The 18,359-nt window shown below is 43.8% G+C and overlaps 1 protein-coding gene across 1 annotated transcript; it reads left to right on the top strand.

Moving 5' to 3' along the window:
* Nucleotides 1–3,819: 3,819 nt before the first annotated feature.
* LOC149453242 (uncharacterized) lies at nucleotides 3,820–12,756 on the top strand. Its single transcript, XM_089688265.1, has 5 exons — nucleotides 3,820–4,631; nucleotides 4,748–5,049; nucleotides 5,163–5,312; nucleotides 5,422–5,554; nucleotides 10,907–12,756. Exons 1-5 carry the CDS (start codon nucleotides 4,547–4,549, stop codon nucleotides 12,724–12,726), a joined length of 2,490 nt encoding a protein of 829 aa, XP_089544391.1. The 5' UTR covers nucleotides 3,820–4,546; the 3' UTR covers nucleotides 12,727–12,756.
* The last annotated feature ends 5,603 nt before the right edge of the window (nucleotides 12,757–18,359 follow it).

Raw genomic sequence — 18,359 nt, forward strand, 5'->3', positions numbered from 1 at the left:
TGGGCGGAGCAGCCAGGCCAGTTGACATCCAGGTAGATCGCAGGCACTTGCTGACTAGCGGTGACATTATGTATTGTTTTGTGATGCTGTGATTGGCCCACAGCTATCACATGGTACCTGTACCATGTGATTAGCTGTAGCTAATCACAGCATGTCAACAGTGAGCAAGCGGTCATGAATGGAAAGCCATCATGACAGCTAAAACTATTGCCTATACCGCACCAGTGATCATCACTGTTACCCCCAGAGTAGTACAGTACTGTTGTGGTGCTGAACTACTCTGATGAAAGTGAGAAATGGTAAAAAACAAAAGAAAAAAAAAAACGTTTAAATGATTGAATAAAAAATTATTATTATTTTTTTTTTTTAATAAATACTCTCACCGGTCAGTATCCCTGATCACTGCCACGCAAAAATTGTAACATAAACCCCCACATTCAAGTTATTTTTTCATTTTGCAAAAAATATAATATTACAGCTTCAAAAAACTCACCATGCCTCTTACTAAACAACTCGGATTGTCTACTTTCCAAAAAAAGGGGTCATTTGGGGGGGATTTGTACCGTCCTGAATTTGGGGGGATTTGTACCATCCTGACATTTGGGGGGATTTGTACCATCCTGACATTTGGGGGTATTTGTACCGTCCTGACATTTGGTGGGGATTTGTACCATCCTGACATTTGCGGGGATTTGTCCCGTCCTGACAATTGGGGGGATTTTTAATGTCCTGACATTTGGGGGGATTTGTACCGTCCTGACATTTGGGGGGAATTGTACCGTCCTGACATTTGGGGGGATTGTAATGTCCTGACATTTAGGGGGATTTGTACCATCCTGACAATTGGTTAGGATTTGTACCGTCCTGACATTTGGGGGGGATTTGTACCATCCTGACATTTGGGGGTATTTGTACCATCCTACAATTTGGGGGGGGGGATTTGTACCCTCCTGACATTTGGGGGTATTTGTACCGTCCTGACATTTGGTGGGGATTTGTACCATCCTGACATTTGGGGGGATTTGTCCTGTCCTGACATTTGGGGGGATTTGTACCGTCCTGAGATTTGAGAATATTTGTACCGTCCTGACATTTGGGGGGATTTGTACCGTTCTGACATTTGGGAGTATTTGTACCGTCCTGACATTTGGGGGGGATTTGTACTTTCCTGACATTGGGGGGATTTTTACCGTCCTGACATTTGGGGGGATTTGTATCGTCCTGACATTTGGGGATATTTTTACGGTCCTGACATTTTAGGGTCTAAGAAATAAGATTGGCCGACAGTACATCAGGACTGATCAATTTCATAAATATATATATATTGCCAAACTACAAGTCCCATGAGGCATTGCAAGATTGCCAGTTGCAAGCATGACTCCCAAAGGCAGAGGCATGATGGGACTTGTAGTTTCGCAACATCTGGAGGGCCGCCAGTTTGACACCCCTGTTTCAGGGTGAAAATCCGCTTTAACTTCAGTCTGCTGGCTCCCTCAGTCCGCTCAGACCCTTCGTCTCTTTCCACGCAGTCCATCACACACCTCTAGCACACTTGCTGCTCCCTCACGGTCAGAGGGACTACTTGGACTGAACTACAATCAGCCTTCCTCGCTAAAAACCCTACACTACCAGGGTGCTGGAAAACGTAGACCCAAGATTGGAGGCTTTATCCCCACCAAGTCTCTACAAAGCATCTGAGCTCCTGAACCCAGAGACCAGGACTTGCCTATCCTGAAGAAAGCTGGAAACATAGTTTCCTCCGCATTAATTAGGCATCCTGGAGCTCCTCAACCTACATTGGTGAGAACCTTGGGTGATACCAAATCCTTTTCACACTGTGGGAAGGCTAGAAATGTCACATATCCTTCCCCTCTGTTTTGACCCAAAATGTAAGACACATAAACCTGTGGCGGCTCTCCTCTGCATCGGCACATTTTTGGCTGTCATTACTCTTGCCAATTATTTTAAGGGGAACTCTTCACTTTTTTCTGAGTGCACTTCCTAAAGTGCCTTATTTTTCTTGGGGCCACACTAGCCATTCTTTGAAAATTATGTAATGGCTTCCATTTTGAACTGCTTAATAAAGTATGTGATCTCATCTTTTGTTTCACCATTTCCCTTTCACGCTCAATTTTTTTTTCAGTTTCACCATTAACATTCTCGTATAACTGCAGCAACATTGCAGACTCTTTCCATTCAGATGTCTTTGTGTCGCGGTCAGGCTCGGAGACCAGTCGCTGTAAAAAGACTACCACAGACCAGCAGGATAAGTATCAAGCAAGTTACCCTGGCGAATGACGTGGGTTCACCCAAGGTTCAGGGTCTAAGTACTAACCGGTATTCACCAGAGCTGATGGCGAGATGGGTTTTCCTGCATGTTGGTACCAGAATGCGGTCCACCAGGAGGCGAGCAAGCCTTGGTCCAGTAGCAGATATAATAGGTAGGGATCAGGAAGGAGCGTAGTTGAGGAGCAAGCCAAAGGTTAGTAACGAGTAGTAGTGAAGCTACGGACAGCAGCAGGAGTGACAAGAGTGAGGTATTGGCTGGAGAGAGCACAATAATCTGGCAAACAGGAAGTGCAAAAGGTATGGCTTAAATAGGAAGTTCATTTCTCTCTCCGTAAACCTATGGCTCTCCATTAAACACGGGAACATTTCCTTCTCCGTGAACCTTTGGCTCTCCATTAAACACGGGAACATTTCCTTCTCCATGAGCCTATGGCTCTCCATTAAACACGGGAACATTTTCTTCTCCTTGAGCCCATGGCTCTCCATTAAACACAGGAACCTTTCCTTCTCCATGAACACATGGCTCTCCATTAAACATGGGAACATTTCCTTCTCCATGAGCCTATGGCTCTCTATTAAAAATGGGAACATTTTCTTCTCCATGAGCCTATGGTTCTCCATTAAACATGGGAACATTTCCTTCTCTGTGAACCTATGGCTCTCCATTAAACACGGGAAGATTTCCTTCTCCATGAGCCCATGGCTCTCCATTAAACACGGGAATATTTCTCTCTTCGTGAACCTATGGCTCTCCATTAAACACAGGAACATTTCCTTCTCTGTGAACCCATGGCTCTCCATTAAACACAGGAACATTTCCTTCTCCGTGAGCCTATGGCTCTCCATTAAAAACAAGAACATTTCCTTCTTCATGAACCAATGGCTCTCCATTAAACATGGGAACATTTCCTTCTCCATGAACCCATGGCTCTCCATTAAACATGGGAATATTTCCTTCTCTGTGAACCTATGGCTCTCCATTAAACATGGGAACATTTCCTTCTCTGTGATCCTATGGCTCTCCATTAAACATGGGAACATTTCCTTCTCTGTGATCCTATGGCTCTCCATTAAACACAAGAACATTTCCTTCTCCATGATCCTATGGCTCTCCATTAAACACGGGAACATTTTCATCAATCTTTTCATATATGGTAAATTTCCTTAACTGCGTTCTTAATACTCTTTACAGAGAAACTCTTCTCTTCTGTTCTCGTGACTCCTGGCAGGAAGATGAACACACACGCCTTTTGGGGGTCATATCTTCACTGCAGCTTCTGTACTCTATTCAGTTGCTATGGAAATGGCGCTCTCCCAGCTGAACCTGGCTGGCTCTTATTTGAGATATAATCCACATGTGTAATCATGGATGGAACCTGGAGGAATGGACCACAGGGGAATGGGGAAAATGATGAAACATACTGTAGATTGTATTAGTTGTATTCAACACAAGGTGGCAATCTCATGTGAGACACACAGACAGGAAGTGATGTAAGGTATACACAGGAAGCAAAGTAGGGTACAGACAGGAAGTGGTTTTGAAGCATAAAAAGGGCGATAGATGGAAGTAGAGAGAAGACATTGCTGGAAGTGGCAGCAGAGGAGGTAATAAGATCTGATTTTCTATTTACACCCAGTAACCCACCGTCATGTCCGTCCTCTTCCTCCACCGTCACGCCCATCCTCTTCCTCCACCGTCACGCCCGTCCTCTTCCTCCATTTCACTATAGGGTTTCCACCTTATCTTTTAAAACCCAACATATATTAATTACGCAGGTTCCATGGCTGTTTAGGGTGGTAACTACACTCATTATCTGCATTCAGTTATCCTCAGAACCCAACATGTGACATCTGCTTTGGTTTATAATATTGATACATTCCACATATATAGATCCATTTATCCAACCGTCCATCCAGAGCCTCTGGTTTATAGACTGGATACATCCTAAATATAGAACCTTTTATCCAACCGTCCATCCAGAGCCTCTGGTTTATAGACTGGATACGTCCTAAATATAGAAACATTTATCCAACCGTCCACCCAGAGCCTCTGGTTTATAGACCGGATACGTCCTAAATATAGAACCATTTATCCAACCGTCCATCCAGGGCCTCTGGTTTATAGACCGGATAGATCCTAAATATAGAGCCATTTATCCAACCGTCCATCCAGGGCCTCTGGTTTATAGACCGGATACATCCTAATTATATCTCCTGAATTTTTGTGAGGTGTCAGGAGGTCACGGTGTATCTCTCCATGGAGGAGTGGGAGTATTTAGAAGGACACAAGGATCTCTACAAGGACGTCATGATGGACAATCAGCCGCCCCTCACATCACCGGGTAAGAGGAGACTTTATTGTAAAGGAGAGAGCAGTACGGAGGATCCACCTAGATCCTCCATCATCTGATAAACACATAGAAACAATGGATTCAGGCAGTGTGTGTGTTTCCTACAGATGGATCCAGTAATGGGAACCCACCAGAGAGATGTCCCTGTCCTCTGTATTCCTGGGATTCCACACAGGAAGATCACACCATCCCTCACCATCATCAGGTAGATGGATCCAGTCATGGGAAACTGCCAGAGAGATGTCCCTGTCCTCTATATTCTTGGGATTCCACACAGGAAGATCACACCATCCCTCACCATCATCAGATAGGTGGATCCAGTCATGGGAAACCGCCAGAGAGATGTCCCTGTCCTCTATATTCTTGGGATTACACACAGAAAGATCACACCATCTCTCACCATCATCAGGTAGGTGGGAATGAGCATGTAGACCTAAAATGTGTTTGTGATATGGGATGGCATTCCTGCATGTCATCTCTTGCTCCTTTTTACCAATGTATTCTTTTATCCTTGGGGTTTAGGGTGAAGAACTAAAAGACATCAAGGTTGAAGTTAAAGAGGAAGAAGACAAGACGTTGGTGAGTGGAGATCGGCAGTCTATGGAGAAAGATTGTCCTCTGTATTCCCAGAATACTACACAGGAAAGTCAGAACTATACAGAGAATGATCAGGTAGATCGGACTGGAAAAATAATTATATGAGAAGACATTCTTCTATGTAATCTATTATTATTGGCAGCAGTGTGTCCAGATGTTATATTGTATCATCTTTGGGGTTTAGAATGAAGAACTGAAAGACATCAAAGTTGAGCTTAAAGAAGAAGAGATGTTGGTGAGTGGAGATCAGCAGTCTATGGAGGGGGAGAGGATTACGAAAAGTAAACCGGAGGAATCGTCTCTATATATGGACACAAGTAAGTAACAAAACACTAAATGCAGAAACTGTTCACATTCTACTTATTTAAGTATAAAGCATGTATTTTAGAAAATAGGAGGGCAGAAAAGCCACATAAAGTTTGTCTATAATTAACTTTAAAAGATATCCTTCTTCGTTCCAAAAGGCCGATAATTTCATATCAACATTCTACAATGATTCTTATTACAAATATTAGAAGCTCTTCCAGTCTGCTAGAACAAGTTCCCATGGAAGACTATGAAAGGTCCATCTCCATTCCTCAATACAACATCATATTTCCAACAAATGAGGAGATACTGGACACCATATGAAAGGTCCATCTCCATTCCTCAGTAAAACGTCATGTTCCCAACAAATGAGGAGATACTGGACACCATATGAAAGGTCCATCTCCATTCCTCAGTAAAACATCATGTTCCCAACAAATGATTAGGAGATACTGGACACCATATGGAAGGTCCATCTCCATTCCTCAATATAACGTCACATTCCCAACAAATGAGGAGGAGATACTGGACAACATATGAAAGGTTTATCTCCATTCCTCAATATAACGTCATGTTCCCAACAAATGAGGAGGAGATACTGGACACCATATGAAAGGTCCATCTCCATTCCTTATTATTATTATTATACAGGATTTATATAGCGTCAACGGTTTGCTCAGCGCTTTACATTATAGTGGGAGACAATACAGTAACAATACAGTTAAATACAAGAGGGATTAGAGGGCCCTGCTCCTTGGAGCTTACAATCTAGGAGGGAGGGGTGAATGGTACAGTAGGTAGTCACTGTGGGGGATGGAGTAGTTGGAAGAGTAGAGGATTCCAGAATTAGCAGAGGGCGGGATAGGCTTCCCTGAAGAGAAAGGTTTTCAGTGATCGCCGAAAGGCAAGTAGAGTAGGTGATAGTCTTATAGATTGGGATAGGGAGTTCCAGAGGATGGGTGGCGCCCTGGAGAAGTCTTAGAGACGAGCGTGGGAGGAGGAGATAAGGGAGCTAGAGAGTAAGAGGTCTTGCGAGGAGCGGAGTGTACGGTTTGGGTGATATTTAGAGATAAGATCGGTTATGTAAATTGGGGCAGTGTTGTGGATGGCTTTATATGTCATTGTTAGAGTTTTGAATTTTATCCGTTGGGCAACTGGGAGCCAGTGGAGGGATTGGCAGAGAGGGGTGGCGGATACAGAACGGTTAGTGAGGTGGATGAGTCTGGCAGCAGCGTTCATGATAGACTGGAGGGGGGATAGCCTGCGATGAGGTAGGCCAATGAGGAGGGAGTTACAATAGTCGAGGCGTGATATGACAAGGGAGTGAATAAGTTGCTTAGTGGTTTCCGGGGTTAGGAACGGTCGTATCTTTGAGATGTTGCGGAGATGAAGTCTACATGATTTTGGCAGCGATTGGATCTGGGGCTGGAAGGACAGATGGGAGTCTAGGATTACACGTCATGTTCCCAACAAATGAGGAGGAGATACTGGACACCATATGAAAGGTCCATCTCCATTCCTCAATATAATGTCATGTTCCCAACTAATGAGGAGGAGATACTGGACACCATATGAAAGGTCCATCTCCATTCCTCAATATAATGTCATGTTCCCAACTAATGAGGAGATACTGGACACCATATGAAAGGTCTGTGGTTGTTTATGTAATCATTTATTCTAAATACGTAGAGCGGTGTCCTCTCCCTTAAACAAAATATTACAGTGCCTCCAGCCGTTAAAATACGGCAAATATTTAATGAACCAATAATTTGGACACCTTAATAATTTGATCACCACTTAATAATATACCTTGAATTCTTTTACCAGTATGATTTCGTACCATATACACAAAAATTGCCTTTTTGATAAATTTATGTACAAAATTTATATATATATTAATACAAACGCAAAATACTGGTGATGAATATATACTCGTACACACAATCAAAAATATAATATTCTAATTTCTATATTATCAAACAATATGTGATTATCAATTTAAAGGAAATATAATTTTTTTAGGATTAGTGTAACCTTATAGTGCTTCAGATATTATTTCTTATTTTTCGTGGCCATAGAAAAATAAGAAAATCTCTCTGATTAAATTGCACCACAACAACAATACAAATTAATTAATATGCAATATATACAGTGGGGCAAAAATGTATTTAGTCAGCCACCAATTGTGCAAGTTTTCCCACTTAAAAAGATGAGAGAGGCCTGTAATTGGCATCATAGATAGACCTCAACTATGAGAGACAAAATGAGAAACAAAATCCAGACAATCACATTGGTTGATTTGGAAAGAATTTATTTGCAAATTATGGTGGAAAATAAGTATTTGGTCACCTACAAACAAGCAAGATTTCTGGCTCTCACAGACCTGTACCTTCTTCTTTAAGAGGCTCCTCTGTCCTGCACTCATTACCTGTATCAATGGCACCTGTTTGAACTTGTTATCAGTATAAAAGACACCTGTCCACAACCTCAAACAGTCACACTCCAAACTCCACTATGGTGAAGACCAAAGAGCTGTCGAAGGACACCAGAAACAAAATTGTAGACCTGCACCAGGCTGGGAAGACTGAATCTGCAATAGGCAAGCAGCTTGGTGTGAACAAATCAACTGTGGGAGCAATGATTAGAAAATGGAAGACATACAAGACCACTGATAATCTCCCTCGATCTGGGGCTCCACGCAAGATCTCACCCCGTGGGGATAAAATGATCACAAGAACAGCCTTGCAGAGAATGACCTGCAGAGAGCTGGGACCAACGTAACAAAGGCTACCATCAGTAATACACTACGCCGCCAGGGACTCAGATCCTGCAGTGCCAGACGTGTCCCCCTGCTTAAGCCAGTACATGTCCGGGCCCGTCTGAAGTTTGCTAGAGAGCATTTGGATGATCCAGAAGAGGATTGTGAGAATGTCATATTGTCAGATGAAACCAAAATAGAACTGTTTGGTAGAAACACAACTCGTCGTGTTTGGAGGAGAGAGAATGCTGAGTTGCATCCAAAGAACACCATACCTACTGTGAAGCATGGGGGTGGCAAAATCATGCTTTAGGGCTGTTTCTCCACAAAGGGACCAGGACGACTGATCCATGTACAGGACAGAATGAATGGGGCCATGTATCATGAGATTTTGAGTGCAAACCTCCTTCCATCAGCAAGGGCATTGAAGATGAAACGTGGCTGGGTCTTCCAACATGACAATGATCCCAAACATACCACCCGGGCAACAAAGGAGTGGCTTCGTAAGAAGCATTTCAAGGTCCTGGAGTGGCCTAGCCAGTCTCCAGATCTCAACCCCATAGAAAACCTTTGGAGGGAGTTGAAAGTCCGTGTTGCCCAGCGACAACCCCAAAGCATCACTGCTCTAGAGGAGATCTGCATGGAGGAATAGGCCAACATACCAGAAACAGTGTGTGCCAACCTTGTGAAGACTTACAGGAAACATTTGACCTCTGTCATTGCCAACAAAGGATATATAATAAAGTATTGAGATGAACTTTTGATATTGACCAAATACTTATTTTCCACCATAATTTGCAAATAAATTCTTTCCAAATCAGCCAATGTGATTGTCTGGATTGTTTTTCTCATTTTGTCTCTCATAGTTGAGGTCTACCTATGATGCCAATTACAGGCCTCTCTCATCTTTTTAAGTGGGAGAACTTTCACAATTGGTGGCTGACTAAATACTATTTTGCCCCACTGTATAATCTAATACCAATTTCAAACAGTATAGTAATAATTATATATATAACCTTAATATATTCCTAACCACAAAATGTTATAAGTCTTTAGAAAATTGGAAAGATCAAAGAAAATGACAATATTCTAACAGCCTCACAACTCCCAAAATTTAACTGAGCATCAGCGTCTCTGGTGGAAATCTCTTCCTTCAAAATGGCAGCTGGAAGTTCTCAGCAAAATGGCTGCAGGTAGCAAGTGAGTATAGTGCAGTATATAGTGGTAGGAGTAGTGAAGAAATAGTTGGAAGATTAAGTTCAGAAGTGATCAAGAAGTAGTAGCAGTCTTTCAGAAGAAATGAAGTGATTATTAGAAGTCTTGAGGTCTTGAAGTGATCAGGTGAGCAAGTGAGTTCATCAGTTTGTGAGTTTTTCTAGTTTAGGTGTTTGTCATTTTTATATCATCCAATTCCATTGTTCCGAAAGGACCTCCCAACAGACTTGATGATTGGACGGTTGAGAAGTTGCGTATTTAGAGATATTCCTCACCTGTCCACTGGGGACAGTCCGGTATCACAAATGAATTGGTGGTCTTAATGATGACTCATCCTTTGATAGAAACAAAATGTCTTTATGTATCAAATATATGTCCTATTCAAGTATAGTTGATTTCACTACTAACTCTTGGATAAGGACCATAGAAAGATGTAAACACATTTGGTTTCTCATTATCCTGATATTTAAACTGTTTTGAAATAGCTGATTTCTTTTGGAAATATAAAATTTACCCCAATTCACAAATCATCTTCTTCATCACTTCAAACTTAGTTGAGTGCTATGCAATACCCAACTTTGTTGAATATATTTTGGTGTGTGGAAATATACCCTTTATAAGATTTCCATTGATATAAACCACATTTTTCTTTGTATCTGAAATGACCCAGGTTTCACCTTCTGCTGCATACACAGTTCAAGGTGATGTGACGGAAAGAATGTCTAGTTGCTTTCACTATTGTTTGAGAATTAGGGTAAATAGAAGAGACCAGAGTTAAACCTTCCTATTCAATACCTATTGTGACATCTTAAGAAGTTTGTTCATCACACTTTCCGAGGTTTTGTGAGAGCTTTCAGACAACGGGTTTCCATCTCATCATTGTCCTTTTTGGTTCGGTGTGTTGGCTCACCTGTAGAAATTCAAATAGTGATATCTGTCTCATCCCCTCTTGAATCACCTCTTTCAATGTCGAGTCTGTGTGGTAACCTCTTGAAATATCTAGGAAAATTTCACTCAAGAATGTTAACCCTTAACAGTCAACTGGGATCATAATTTGAAATAATATAATTTTTTTTTTATAATAAACAGTCCCAAAAGTCATTACCTGTCCATCTCCTTTCCTCAATATAACGTCATGTTCCCAACAAATGAGGAGGAGATACTGGACACCATATGAAAGGTCCATCTCCATTCCTCAATATAACGTCACGTTCCCAACAAATGAGGAGATACTGGACACCAGGTGAAGGGTCCACCTACATGTCAGAAGTAGCACCTGAGGCCCCATATAACTTGTCTTTACCACCACTGCTGTACATTTTATGAACTCTGTATCTCTGCTCATCAGTCCCATTCTTCACCATAATATATATTAAATATTGATTTCCAGCAGGTGGACAGTGTTCTCGGAATATAAATACATCGGAGGGACATCTTATTATATTTCCAGATTGTAAGGCAGAAGATGCTGACATTCCACAATATTCTACAAAAGTGAATTCCTATTGGTCGGTTAGATCGATGAATTCTTCTAATCCTGAGGTATCTTCTGATAGATCCCATACTATGACTCCAGATGTCCATCTAAGATCAATGGATCCTTCTAATCCTGAGGAATCTTCTGATAGGTCCCATACTATGACTCTAGATGTCCATCCAAGTTCTCACAGTGCTGGCAAATCAATAGATCAATTCAATCCCCAGAAATCTTCTTCAGGCCATAAGGTGGTTTACACAGGAGAGCGTTCACTGTCATGTTCGGTGTGTGGGAAATGCTTCACTAAATACAAAAACCTTCTAAGACATCAGAAAATTCACACCAGTGAGCGTCCGTATTCATGTTCAGAGTGTGGGAAATGTTTCATTCAAAAAGGACAACTTGTTATACACCAGAGAACTCACACAGGTGAGCGTCCATTTTCATGCCCAGAGTGCGAGAAAAGTTTCATTCGGAAAGCAGCCCTAGTTACCCATCGAAGAATCCACACGGGTGAGCGTCCTTTCCATTGTTCAGAGTGCGGGAAATGTTTCTTTAAAAAGGATACCCTTATTATACACCAGAGAACTCACACCGGTGAGCGTCCTTTCCCTTGTTTAGAATGTGGCAAATGTTTCCTTAAAAAAGAAGCACTTACTATACACCGGAGAATTCACACTGGCGAGCGTCCTTATCCATGTTCCGAGTGCGGGAAATCTTTCATTGAAAACAAAGATCTTCTTCGACATCAGAGAATTCACACTGGCGAGCGTCCTTTTGTATGTTCAGAGTGTGGGAAAAGTTTCACTCGCAAGGGACAACTTAATGTACACCAGAAAGTTCACACGGGTGAGCGTCCCTTCCCTTGTTCAGAGTGCGGGAAACGTTTTCTTAAAAAAGGAAACCTTACTGAACACCAGAGAATCCACACGGGTGAGCGTCCTTTCCCTTGTTCAGAGTGCGGGAAATGTTTCCTTAAAAAAGAAAAACTTATTAGACACCAGAGAATTCATACGGGTGAGCGTCCTTACTCGTGTTCAGAGTGCGGGAAATCTTTCACTCAGGAAGAAATACTTCTTGAACATCAGAGAATTCACACAGGCGAGCGTCCTTATCCGTGTTTAGAGTGTGGGAAATTCTTCAGTCATAAAAGATACCTTGTCAAACACCACAGAATTCACACGGGTGAGCGTCCTTTTTCCTGTTTAGAGTGCGGGAGGTCTTTCACTGGGAAAAAGGAACTTCATAGACACCACAGGAGTCACACGGGTGAGCGCCCATATTCCTGTCCAGAGTGTGGGAAATCTTTCACTTATAAAGGAGACCTTGTTAAACACCAGAGAATTCACACAGGCGAACGTCCCTATTCATGTCCAGAGTGCGGGAAATGCTTCACTATGAAAGGAAACCTTGTGCAACATCAGAGAATTCACACGGGTGAGCGTCCTTTTTCCTGTTCAGTGTGCGGGAAATCTTTCACGCAGAAAACTATACTTGTTGTACACCAGAGAATTCACACGGGGGAATGTCCTTATACATGTTCAGAGTGTGGGAAATCTTTCACCACAAAAGCGGACCTTGTTAAACACCAAAGGGTTCACACGGGGGAGTGCCCTTATTCATGTTCAGAGTGTGGGAGATGTTTCAATCACAAAGGAAACCTTGTTAAACACCAGAGGAGACACGCCGCCGAGCGTCCTCACTGCATTCAGAGTGCGGGAAATATTTTATAGATAAAATAAAAACCTCTGCGATAGAGGCGACCTGCCTGTTGATTCTTTTGACAACTTTTGAGTCCACAAAACATCTGGAGGCAGGGCCATGGATAATGGGGTACCACCAGTCCTCCTGTACGGGGCCCAGGCCAGTTGGATGTGCGTAGGGAGGGTGATGGGTGTGACGGGGGCAATTACTGGAACCGATCCCCTGCATGGCTCTCTCTGCAGCAGCTGAAAGCCAGCGGGATGGAGAGGAGGAGAAACCGGCTTTCAGCTGCTGCAGAGAGAACCCTACAGGGGAGGAGCTGGGTGAATTGGATGTGGGCAGGGAGGGTGATCGGCACTGCGTAGGAGGGCAATTACATCTCCTGTATGTCTCTCTCTGCAGCAGCTGAAGGCTGGCTTCTTCTCCTCTCCCTTCCGCTGGCGTTCAGCTGCTGCAGAGAGAACCATACAGGGGATTGGTTCCAGTAATTACCCCCCGGCTGCACTCATCACCCTGCCTGTTCACCACACGTTGTTCAGACCCCTCTGTGTGCCCCCCCCTAATGCTCCCGGGATCCCTCCCACTGGTAACCATAAGCACACAATAGGATCCTTCAGGATGATGAACACAATGAGTGATCGGTACTGATTACTCACTGTATTCATTCACAACTGAAGCACGGTAAACTATGTTTTTTGGAGGGGGGGGGGGGCTGTATGGGGCCCTGTGGTTTCTAACAGCAGCCCTGTATGTAGGATAAAAAAAAAAAAAAATTCCGAACGGGACATCCTGGCAAAAGTGTTCTTTCACCTACAGGTAGAGTGTGGTGGGCCGAGTCTTCCCATGCCTTCTTCTATTTCTTGGAGACTCAGATACTGGGACATACCAAAGGAGCAAAGTCCACCCTACGAGCCTCACATTCCTTCCACTGACACCAATAATGGGGCACTATTCCTTCCACTGACACCAATGATGGGTCACTAATGATGGGGCACTATTCCTCCCACTGACACCAATGATGGGGCACTATTCCTCCCACTGATACCAATGATGGGGCACTATTCCTCCCACTGACACCAATGATGGGGCACTATTCCTTCCACTGACACCAATGATGGGTCACTACTCCTTCCACTGTCAATAATGATGGGGCACTATTCCTCTCAATCATAGCAACGATGGGGCACTATTTCTCCCAATGGCACCGGGGAGAACGGATATAGTGAATGCGGGGTCCGGGGAGAGCGTATATAGTGAATGCGGGGTCCGGGGAGAGCGGATAGAGTGAATGCGGGGTCCGGGGAGAGCGGATAGAGTGAATGCGGGGTCCGGGGAGAGCGGATATGGTGAATGCAGGGTCCGGGGAGAGCGGATAGAGTGAGTGCGAGGTCCGGGAAGAGCGGATATGGTGAATATGGGGTCAGGGGAGAGCGGATAGAGTGAATGCGGGGTCCGGGGAGAGCAGATAGAGTGAATGCGGGGTCCGGGGAGAGCGGATAGAGTAAATGTGGGGTTCGGGGAGAGCAGATATAGTGAATGCGGGGTCCGGGGAGAGCGGATAGAGTGAATGCGGGGTTCGAGGAGAGCAGGTAGAATGAGTGCGGAGTCCGGGAAGAGCGGATATGGTGAATGCGGGGTCAGGGGAGAGTGGATATAGTGAATGCGGGGTCCGGGAAGAGGGGATATAGTGAATGTGGGGTCCGAGGAGAGCAGATATAGTAAATGCGGGGTCCGGGAAGAGGGGATATAGTGAATGCGGAGTCTGGGGAGAGCGGATACAGTGAATGCGGGATCCGGGAAGAGCAGATATAGTGAATGTGGGGTCTGGGGAGAGCGGATATAGTGAATGCGGGGTCCCGGGAGAGCGGATATAGTGAATGCGGGGTCTGGGGAGAGTGGATGACCCGCCCCCAACACGCACATGGCTTGAGAATGGGAGCAATGTCCATGCCGCCACTACAACCCAACGGATATGGATAAGCTCGTAAGAGTAGGGCCCTCTTACCCCTCGTACGCTGTCTGTCTTTGTTGTACTGTGCCATGTATTGTCCCCCCCTATTGTTCAGCGCTGAGCAAACCCTTTGGCGCTATATAAACTCGTAGTAATAATAATAATAATAGAACTGCCGGCACGGAGATGGACGGAACACTCGGGCAAATACAGCCCCCCTCCCCCCCCCGGCGCATGCTGAATTATGCCCATGCTCATCAGTTTTAAGCTTTTTCATTCTTTTGTTTTTTTCTTCATTATAAATATTAAAATGCTGCCAGTCTGTTGTTTTTCATTATATTTGTTTCATTCTTTAGCTAGAATATTAGCCATGTCTGATCATAGAGAAATTCGCCCATTGTGTAGGAGGAGGAGGTTGCATTTCCCCCGTAGTTGCAGTTTCACATACAGTATATATTACATCTCCAAAATAATTCTGTGCATGTGCGAATGCTTCAACCGCTTGCCGCCCGCCAACAGTATGTTTTACTGCGGGTGGGCGTGTGACGATCGCGGCATCAGACCCCAGCCCTTCTCACCAAACTGGTGACTGAAGGACTAGCCAATCTAAAACTGCGCTGTCACGTGCATAACAATGCCACGCCGAGCTGCACCATGCACAAAGATTTTCCAGCTAATGGACCACAATCTGTGTACCTGCAGCCTGGGAGCGATTGTTACTGGGTCAGCTTAATTACGCAATTAACCCTTCACACTGCCACCACCTCCTTTTTATACAGAGAAAGAGGAAACTCGGCAATAACACTATGATGTTTGAATAATCATCTGTATACCACTGTCACTGCAGGCAGAGATACAGTGAGGAACAGAAGTATTTGAACACCCTGCGATTTTGCAAGTTCTCCCACTTAGAAATCATGGAGGGGTCTGAAATTCACATTGTAGGTGCATTCCCACTCCGAGAGACAGAATTTAAAAATAAATTCAGGAAATCACATTGTATGATTTTTAAAGAATTTATTTGTCTTGCACTGCTGAACATAAGTATTTGAACACCTAAGAAGAGCAAGAATTCTGGCTCTCAAAGACCTGTTACTGTGCCTTTAAAAAGTCCACCTCTACTGCACTCATTAATCTAACTTAGTAGCACCTGTCTGAGCTCTTTAAAGACACCTGTCTACCCCACAGTCAGTCAGATGCTAACTACTACCATGGGCAAGACTAAAGAGCTGTCAAAAGACATCAGAGACAAAATTGTGGACCTCCACAAGGCTGGAAAGAACTACGGGGCAGTTGCCAAGCAGCTTGGTGAAAATAGATCAACTGTTGGAGCAATTGTTAGAAAATGGAAGAGGCTAAAGTCTCCCTCGGACTGGGACTCCATGCAAGATCTCACCTCATGGGGTATCCCTGATGATAAGAAAGGTGAGGAATCAGCCCAGAGCTGACATGAAGAGAGCTGGGACAACAGTTTCAAAGGTCACTGTCGGTAGAACCCTACGCCATCATGGTTTCAAATCACTCATTGCACGGAAGGTTCCCCTACTCAAGTCATCACATGTCCAGGCCCGTCTGAAGTTTGCCAGTGACCATCTGGATGATCCAGAGGAGGCATGGGAGAAAGGCATGTAGTCAGATGAGACCAAAGTAGAACTTTTTGGTCTAAACTTCACTCGTCGTGTTTGGAGAAAAAAGGATGAGTTGCATCCCAAGAACACCATCCCTACTGTGAAGCATGGGGGTGGCAACATCATGCTTTGGGGGTGCTTTTCTGCGAAGGGGACAAGACAACTGCACTGTATTAAGGAGAGGATGAATGGGGCCATTTATTGTGAGATTTTGAGCCACAACCTCCTTCCCTCAGTCAGAGCATTGAAGATGGGTCGTGGCTGGGTCATCCAACATGACAACGACCCGAAGCACACAGAGAGGATAACCAAGGAGTGGCTCCGTGAGAAGCATATCAAGGTTCTGGAGTGGCCTAGCCAGTCTCCAGACCTAAATCCAATAGAACATCTTTGGAGGGAGCTGAAACTCTGTGTTGCTCAGCGACAGCCCTGAAACCTGACAGATCTAGAGGAGATCTGTGTGAAGGAGTGGGCCAAAATCCCTGTTGCAGTGTGTGCAAACCTGGTCAAGAACTACAGGAAACGTTTGACCTCTGTAATTGCAAACAAAGGCTTCTGTACCAAATATTAACACTGATTTTCAAATACTTGTTCAGCAGTGCAAGACAAATAAATTCTTTAAAAATCATACAATGTGATTTCCTGAATTTGTTTTTTAAATTCTGTCTCTCAGAGTGGGAATGCACCTACAATGTGAATTTCAGACCCCTCCATGATTTCTAAGTGGGAGAACTTGCAAAATCGCAGGGTGTTCAAATACTTCTGTTCCTCACTGTATACCAAAGTTTAAAACACACACACAGTGGCGCTCTTCAGAGGCAGGGGTTTTTAGTTTGCTTTAAAGAGCTTTAGAAACAGTTCAACACTTTCAGAAAGTAAGATTTATTACTAAAAGGTCAAAAGGGTGCAATAAAAGTATTTACAGAAAAAGGTGTAGCCAATATATATATGTATGTATATATATATACATATATATATATATATATATATATATATATATATATACAGAGAACAATAACACAGCAAAGAGATAACTGAAAGAATTTTAGAGAGATAAAGTACTTGCCAAATGTCCTGGTTTAAGCAGCTTTCAAGTTTTCTGAGCAAAAGGGCCTTATCTCCCCAAGTTAGTTCCGATGTTAAAAGGGAGCTTCTTCAACTTCAACTCAGCTTAGCTTAACCCCAAGCATGACAGCCTTTTTCTAGGAACTCAGCAGGGTGTCTCCTTAAAGCAGAGAACCAATCGCCTCATTTGGGGAGGGAGTTGTGGGCAGAGGCCCCAGCTAGGCAGCTAGAACCAAAATCCCTCAGAAGTTGATATCAGGGCAATAACTTTCCCTGGATACATATAACATTCTATCCACAAGTAGATTAATATGCAGAATCATCTGCTGAACGTCTAGATATGAAATATGACATACCTGCTGGGATGGTTGAGGAAATATCATTTTCTGCTCTCCTGTAGCTGTCAGCTAGGGGGTGTAACCTATCAGGTGACTTGTATTAAAGTGAGCCATCCAAATATGTGCTCCATGTTTATGTAATTATTTCCTATTTGAAGATATAAAATTATATGGAAAACTGGGTCTTTAAATGTAAGTCTGTTTCACAGCTAGCTGGAATGTCTTTGAACTCAGTGAAGGACTTGGTTTATGGCTTTACGATCCTTCTCCTGCAAGACTCTCGCAGACATAGGGGGGCCTGGCTAATTGGAGTTTATAACCATGACGCCCTCCCAATGAGTTTGCTGCCTTTGATCTCTGCATCAAACAGACCACATGTCACTCAACAGAGACAGAGGGGGGATGAGGGAGAGAGAGATACAAGATGGAGGGTACAAGATGGAGCAAAATGGATGACCGCGTCCATCTCTGTGTGCATGATTGCTACAGGGCAGAGCAGCCAGGCCAGGCGACATCCCGGTAGATCGCAAGCACTTGCTGACTAGCGGTGATATTATGTATTGTTTGTGATGTTGTGATTGGCCCTCAGCTATCACATGGTACCCGGCTACCTGTACCATGTGATTACCTGTAGCTAATCACAGCATGTCCACAGTAAGCAAGGTGTCACGAATGGAAAG

The sequence above is a fragment of the Staurois parvus genome, unplaced genomic scaffold, assembly GCF_062004578.1.
Source record: "Staurois parvus isolate SC_StPar_1 unplaced genomic scaffold, SC_StPar_1.0 ptg000449l, whole genome shotgun sequence".
Taxonomy (NCBI): domain Eukaryota; kingdom Metazoa; phylum Chordata; class Amphibia; order Anura; family Ranidae; genus Staurois; species Staurois parvus.

Excerpts from the sequence above, each read along its gene's own strand:
- LOC149453242 (XM_089688265.1), top strand. The coding sequence starts at position 4,547 with ATGGAGGAGTGGGAGTATTTAGAAGGACACAAGGATCTCTACAAGGAC. Across the intron at positions 4,632-4,747 it reads GCCGCCCCTCACATCACCGG|ATGGATCCAGTAATGGGAAC; the intron begins GTAAGAGGAGAC and ends TGTTTCCTACAG. Across the intron at positions 5,555-10,906 it reads GTCTCTATATATGGACACAA|CAGGTGGACAGTGTTCTCGG; the intron begins GTAAGTAACAAA and ends ATTGATTTCCAG.